Genomic DNA, 7,235 nt, shown 5'->3' with positions numbered 1-7,235 from the left:
GGTAACTGTAAACAAAAGAAGAAAAATATATTGAGGTGAAGAGTGTGCTAGTTAAGCTCAACCCAGCCGTTTGCATATGCAGGAGAAGAGCAACGTTTCGCATACACTACTCGCCAACCATCCTGTAAATTTGCCACCCATCCTCTCCAAATTATGAAAAATTGAGATAGTTAGGGATAATGGAAAGTCTGTTTCTAACCTTACATACCCTCCTGCAAAGTCAATTGCTTTGCGATAAAGAAGCAGATCATCGTGTATATTGTCAAGGAAATCCCATGTACTGATGCAGGGGACTCGTCCCAATGTCATTTTCTACGCTAACAAAACTATTGCATTCGCCCTGCATATGTGTAGATGGGGTTGACCCATTGATTTAGCAGGAGTACAATCAGATTAGGAAAAGTACGATCTGTCACACAGGAAATGCTTCAGTGTTCCTGTAGGAATTATTCTTCCTGCATAACCCAGGTTTCTGGAATCTATGGATATTTTTGTTCTCAAATTTTTGAACGAAATGCTGGATTTGTCTCTCCTCCTTTGATCCTCTGCTTCTTTGATTGTTTGCTCCACAATTGTTTTGAAAGTTAAAGGGTATAGTTGTTTTTTCTCTTTTTGGGAGATTTTATATCATTTATAAGATAATTTTTGTTATTAAATACATGAACATGAGTCTTAGGTTGAAACATCTCTGACTGAGAATGAATGCCAAATTCATCCTGTAACACAATTTGGACCTCATCTCTTGTTGTGTGGCTTTATTTAGCAAGACCTAGTCCCTGGTGCGGTACCCTTCAATTTCACCAACGGATCAAAAATCTATTGACAGAGTACAATTGTTTTGTTTTGTTCTTTCTAATAATTATCGACAGAGTACAATTATTTTGTTTTGTTTTTTCTAATAATTAAGTCAGCCTGCTCTCTCTCTCTCTCTATATATATGCATTCATGTTACTACAATCAATTTTAGAATTAAAAACATATACAATCTAAATCAGAAATGGCAACAATAACTATAGAGATTGTGGAAAATTAATATTCTTAATCATATTTATAGTTTATATTTGAATATGAATAAAAAATAAAATTTAACCACTAAATTCAAATTTGAACCTTTTCAAGAGATACTCTACTTTAAAAAAAATGCTATTCTCCTAAATGATATTTTTGAAAATAAGCTTACATCGACCAGAATGTGATCAAAGTTGTGATAGCTTACATTCTTTAAATCGATCAATCAAGTGCACCTCTCACATGTTTTATTTTTTACTGTGGAGGTGAAGCTTTTATTCCCTTAATCAGGGATCTGTTGGTCCCATATGGTTCGAATTTATGCTACTTAAGAAACAAAATTTATTTCACAAAACTTATTAATTACAATGGCAGAGTGCCTCCCAAACATGAACCATGCAATGCTTAAAATTACATTATCTTAAGAAAAGTACTAATGGCTGAGGACATATTCAAGCATATACATTGATAATACATGCAGAAGTAGAAGATTCTCTTACAGCAAGCTGCGTTATTAGCTTGTTGTGTAGCTCAATCAAATGTTGTAACATGAAAAACAAGCAAAGTGGTGAAAGATCCAGTGAGGATTCTCAAGTGCGTTGGCATCAAATCTCAGTTTTTCTTGCTTGTAGTATTGCCATATTGCTCCTGAATGTACTCCTTCTTTCCATACTTGGTGTTTGAAAACAGGCAGAGAACAAAAAATATAATTGTATATGCTCCATAAACCATCCAGCTTGTATGAGGTGCTTTCTGAGCCATGGCCCTGTGGAAAATAGTAATATAGTAATGCAACCCAATGAAGATGGACACTCCACATTGCAGAAATGCAGCAAGCTTGGCTGAAACGGGTCCCTTTGAAAAGCTAATGATCAAGTTCAACAACTGCAAAATCAGGTATATTATGTATCCCAAGGCTTCCAACAGCTGTAGATATATGTACCCAGTCAGTGAGTTTCTGAAGAAGAATACCATAGGTTCCATGCCAATTAAGAAGGAAGCAAGTAGTAGTGTAGCGAAGTACGCAGCTAGATAAATATTAGCATAGAGGATGGCCTTTTGAAGAGGAAAGTAAGTTCTAATTTTATCGAATAGAACTATGACCACAATCAAGGGAAGCAGGACAAGGATGTAGGATATCATAGAGGCAAAAAAGGGAGCATATTTGTTACCAATAAGGGGTCGGAAGCCTTCTGTGATTCCCTCATTAGCACGGTTGAAGTAATGCTTTGATTTGTTGGAGAACTTCTCAATTTCTGGCATCAGCTTATCAGCCACCTTTCCTGCAGTATCCTGAAATTTTGAGGGCAAATCTTGAATTTCTTGAATGAAATCACTATATGCTTCTTCATCTACTTCAACTGAGTTTGTAGAATTGGCCGATGATTCTTCTGAATCTACAGAGTTTGAGTGCTTGTCGTCTAGAATTGTTTCTGACTCTGCTTCTGACTGAGCATCATCATTTACAGATTCACCTACGTTATCCTGTTCTTGCAATGAGACATCAGACTTTGATTGCCTGTGCTTTGGGACTGCTTCAGATATATCATCCTCCTTGATATCATTCCCTACATCTTCATCTGCATTATCCTCACGTGGATTTGTGAGTTTGGATTTTGATTGCTTGTTGGTTGGAAGTGTTTTGATTTCATCATCCTCGTTGACATCGCTGACCTCAAATTCATCTGGATTTTCCTCTTCCGGATTTGAGAAATTGAATCTTGGTTGTTTGTTGTTTGGAACTGTTTCAGACTCATTTTCCACCTTGGCATGATCATCTGCTGATTCATCTACGCTCTCCTCTTCTGGATTTGAGAATTTCAATTTGGACTGCTTTTTGGGCGGGACTCTTTTGGCTGCAGTACCCTCCTTGATATCATTGTCTTCAGATTCATCTGCATTCTTCTCTTCTTGATTTGAGAAACTGGATTTGAATTGCTTTTTGGTTGGAACTCTTTTGGATGCATCCTCCTCCACATCATTGTCTTCAGCTTCGTCTGCATTCTGCTCTTCAAAATTTGAGAAATTTGATTTGGATTGCTTTTTAGTTGGCACTCTTTTGGATGCATTTGCCTCCTCCACATCATTGTCTTCAGTTTCATCTACATTCTCCTCTTCTGGATTTGGCAAAACTGAATCCAACTGCTTCTTGGTTACCACTGTTTCAGATACATTATCCTCCTCCATATCATTGTCTGCAGATCCATTTGTTTTATCCTCCTTAGAAGATTCATCTGCACTGTCCTCTTCTGTCTCAGAGATTTTGGAAGTGGTTCTTAACTTAATGTCATCCTCCTCGATTTCTCTTTTATCAGATTCATCTGCAGTTGCACTGACCACCTTGGGCATTTGGGTTGGCATTCCTTTGCCTCTCCTATTGTCCATCTTGGTCTGCTTATTTGAAACAGTTTGATCCAATATCGGTTGATCAGCTTCACGGTCTTGGTTTTTTTTCCTCATTTCTTCTTTGGCATTTTCATATTCCTTGATTTTGGCTAAATTTTCAAGAGCCGATATATCTTCCGGAGTCAGAATTTCCTCTGCTAGTTCCAAACCATCATCATATACTTTTTTCTCATGTTTACCAGTCGCTAACAACTCCGAATCATCACCTTCGAGTCGAGCTTGAAACTCCATTCTCTTGGAATCTTCATTATTCACAATTTCTATTGTATTCTCTTTCTCTGTACTTTTTAGCATCGGAGCATCTAGATTTCCTTCTTTCTCCTCTTTGTGAGTGGATTTTGATACCTGCCTTTTCCCCTTCCCATCATTCTCCAGCCCTTTTTTCTTGTTTTCTTCTTTACTATCTCCACCGCTGGTTTTCTCTTGACTTGAAGCATTTGGATCTTCTTCACTGTCCACAATATCCGAAGTTTCCTCTTTCTCTTTACTCTTTGGCATCAAATCATCTAGATTTCCTTCTTTCTCATCTTTGTGAGAAGATTTTGATGCCCTCCTTTTCCCCTTCCTTTCATTCTCCAACCCTCTTTTCTTGTTCTGTTCTTCACTATCTCCACCGTTGGTTTTCTCTTGACTTGAAGCATTTGGATCTTCTTCTTCCTCTTCCTTCTCATCTTTGTGAATTGACTTGAATACTGGCCTTTTTCCTTTTATTTTGTTTTGCGATCCTTTCCTCCTATATTCTTCTTCACTATCTCTATCATTATTTTTTTCTTTATTCTCTTGAATTGCAACCTCTGTGTTTTCATCCTGCTCTTCAATCTCATCTTTGTGAATCAAATTGGATACAGGCTTTTTGCCTGTAACTTCATGCTGCAGCCCTTTTCTTTTCAATTCCTCTTCACTAGCTCCACCACTATTTCTCTCTGCATTCTCTTGAACTGCAGCAATTTGGTTTTCTTCCTCCTCCTTCACATCTTTGGGACTCAACTTGGATACCAAACCTTTGCCCTTGACTCCATTCTGCAATCCCTTTCTATCATATTCTTCCCCACCATCTCCGCCAATGTTTTTCTCTTTGTTGTCTTGGATTGCAGCTTTTGGACCTTCTACTTCCTCTTCCCTCACAAATTTGTTAAAAGGCTTGGAAGCTGCCCTTTTTCCCTTAACCCCATTCTGTAATCCTTTTCTTTGATACTCTTCTTGACTATCTTCATCTTCTTTGGTCAGTTCAAATGCAGAATTTGAATTTTCTTCTTCCTCTATACTCTCACTTTTGGGTATTGACTTTGGTACAGATCTTGTGACCTTGACTCTAGTCTTTAGTTCATCTCCCTTGGATTCTTCTTCAGCCTCACTAGGATTCATTCTATTTTCTGGCATTGCAGAAATTTCATTTTCTTGCTTTTCCCTGTTGAGGCCCACTTGAGCTTGACTAACTTTAGATTGTTCTTCCTGGCTCTTGGGTGGATCTTGAGCTCTATTTGATCTTCTCCCTCTTAATTCTTTTTTATTATTATAATTTTGAACTCCCTTACCCTTCTGAGGACTCTGTTTAACATATGTCTTATCTATCCTATCAGTGCCCGCCCTTTTTCTCCTCCTCGCTGCATTGACAGAACCATCCCTACTCTCAGTTCTTGTCACGTTTTCTCCCAGTAGCCTCCCCTGAACAAGGCCTACTTGTCTAACTCCCAATTCTATTGGGTTGTTAGACCGAATTCCCGATCTAACATTGGATTTCACGACAGACCCGATTCCTTTCCCGACCCTCAGTGAAGTTTCTGTAGCCCTAATAAGTTTTTCTGTCTCGACATTTGTGGAACCTTTAACAAAATTCTGTCTCAAGATTCCATCCTCAGGAGGCCCTGACCTCCTTGGTGAATTACAAGAAACAGGGGAATTGAACAACACCACCATGAAACAACACCATAAAATGTAAAACCCAACCCACATTTGCCCCATTCTGACCTGAGAGCATATGAATCAATTACAAAAGCTTTCCACACACCCAATTCTATGTAAACACCTAAGAAAGATTACAGATACTAAAAAGAACTTAATAATCAAGAAACTCAAGAAACAGGCTTACCCGGATGCCCAATTCTGAAAACTTGGCTCTGAGGAGTGTGCTAGTCATTCCATACTGAAAATCTCAACGCCTCCATTCTGGGTATCTGAATTAGTGAAAGTCAAGATACATACATTATGCCTAGTACCTCAAAGTCGGGAGATATAGGTCTGGAAGCCTCTGAATGCAGCAAACTGTTTCTTGAAATTGAAGAATATAATTGGGTGTGAGTGAACTAATCGGCAGGAGAGATGTCTCGTAAGGTGCCAATGACAGCTGCTTCGTACCAACAGCAGCAACCGCATAGGACCCACTTGGCTCTTTCAATCATCTCGACATAGCTCCACCATTGTTGGTATCATGGTGAAACTAAGATGCACTGCCAATCTGGTAAAATTGATCAGCCAGAGACGAACCCAATTTTACAAATATGAGATACAATTTCATAAAATTGGAGGGAAACCAATAGTGTAATGGCACACTTTTTCTGCAGGATTTCGTTTTATGCATTACATATAGGAGGGATCATCCATTTTGTCGAATAAGGTAAATTGAGGGAATGATTGTGTTTTCTCGTTGGATTGTTTTGTGGGCTGGTGGAGCCTAGATACAAGTATATTGTAGTTCCACATTTCATTCGCTTGGAGCTTTAGATATTGTCCTCCTACATTAAATACACAGGGTTGACTATAAACTAATATTAACTTCACCTGCCCTGATTAAGGTTTGATTATAATTGGTAGATGTTTAAATATGGTGAAGTAAACAAAATATGAGTTCGAAGATAAACTATACATTTATAATAATAGGATTCTCATTTGAATGAGAATCCTATTATTATATGGCTTATCATTAACCAAACAAGATTCGTTCTTTGATCTTAATCACACATGATATAGACTCCTCAACTATGGTTTATATCGACCAATTTGTGGTAGGACCTTGGTAGGTTCTCAAACTTTTTAATAGGTTTTGCAGACATTTTTTAACTTTGATATTTGTTAGGGTAGGTCTTTTAAGATTATCAATATTGTTTATCTAATTATTTTTTATTAAATTTCATTCAGTTTCATAAGATGTCAAGTTTAAGATGTTTTGTATTTAGTTTTTAATTGATATTTATTTTTCAATATGAGAGTATGATTAGGATCAATATTTCAAACTCAACATTGATAGTTTGTAGGTTTTGTCATGTTTTGACAATGGGAGAAAGCTCTCTCACAATGCATTGTTTCTTAGAATGTATGTCGAGCAATTTTTTAATGCATACAAGTGAGCTTTATTTGATCATAAAGAAGAATTTTTCAAGGCCTCCACTAAGCTTGAGCTTTAGGGTTTCTATTCTCATCTACAACTCTATATTTCTACCTTGCATCACAGGCTCAATGTTTTTTTACATATCAAAACCAAAGGAGTTGAATTACACTCATCTTCATCGACTTAAGATGGGGGTTCAAACTACAAAAGAATTTGTACAAACCTTGAAACTTATAAGCAATCTTTGATTGAATTAAGGTAATCAAGGCTATAGGAAAGTTGATTGTCATCTTATTTGGCATTGTAACTAGTAATATTACACAAGGAATATCCTATAACATGTTTGAGCTCTCCAAACTTGTCTTGAGATGATATGATGTAAGATATGTGAATAACTTGCTTGTGAAAGGCTTCTCTCCATTGATAAGCTTTGTGATGTAGTATGTCAAAAGATTAATCATAAATCTCCTACAATCAATGGCCTCTTATGAATTTT

General features: G+C 37.2%; 1 protein-coding gene across 2 annotated transcripts; it reads right to left on the bottom strand.

Moving 5' to 3' along the window:
• Positions 1-1,326: 1,326 nt before the first annotated feature.
• LOC131040802 (uncharacterized) lies at positions 1,327-6,055 on the bottom strand. Of its 2 annotated transcripts, none has more exons than XM_057973755.2 (2): positions 5,504-6,055; positions 1,327-5,382 (listed from the first exon to the last, which is right to left on the bottom strand). In XM_057973755.2, the coding sequence occupies exons 1-2, from the start codon at positions 5,549-5,551 to the stop codon at positions 1,621-1,623; spliced, it is 3,810 nt and encodes a 1,269-aa protein (XP_057829738.2). In that variant the 5' UTR covers positions 5,552-6,055; the 3' UTR covers positions 1,327-1,620. The 2 variants fall into 2 exon arrangements, with proteins under 2 accessions (XP_057829738.2, XP_057829739.2); XM_057973756.2 differs by having other exon boundaries at positions 1,327-5,377.
• Between the last annotated feature and the right edge of the window lie 1,180 nt (positions 6,056-7,235).

Source organism: Cryptomeria japonica, chromosome 10 (assembly GCF_030272615.1).
Source record: "Cryptomeria japonica chromosome 10, Sugi_1.0, whole genome shotgun sequence".
Lineage (NCBI taxonomy): Eukaryota > Viridiplantae > Streptophyta > Pinopsida > Cupressales > Cupressaceae > Cryptomeria > Cryptomeria japonica.
Note: the sequence above shows the minus strand (reverse complement) of the source record. Positions and strands in the feature narration are given on the sequence as shown.

Coding starts and splice junctions, on each gene's coding strand:
- LOC131040802 (XM_057973755.2), bottom strand. CDS start 5,551: ATGACTAGCACACTCCTCAGAGCCAAGTTTTCAGAATTGGGCATCCGG. Junction 5,383..5,503: donor TTTCAGAATTGGGCATCCGG/GTAAGCCTGTTT, acceptor ATATGCTCTCAG/GTCAGAATGGGGCAAATGTG.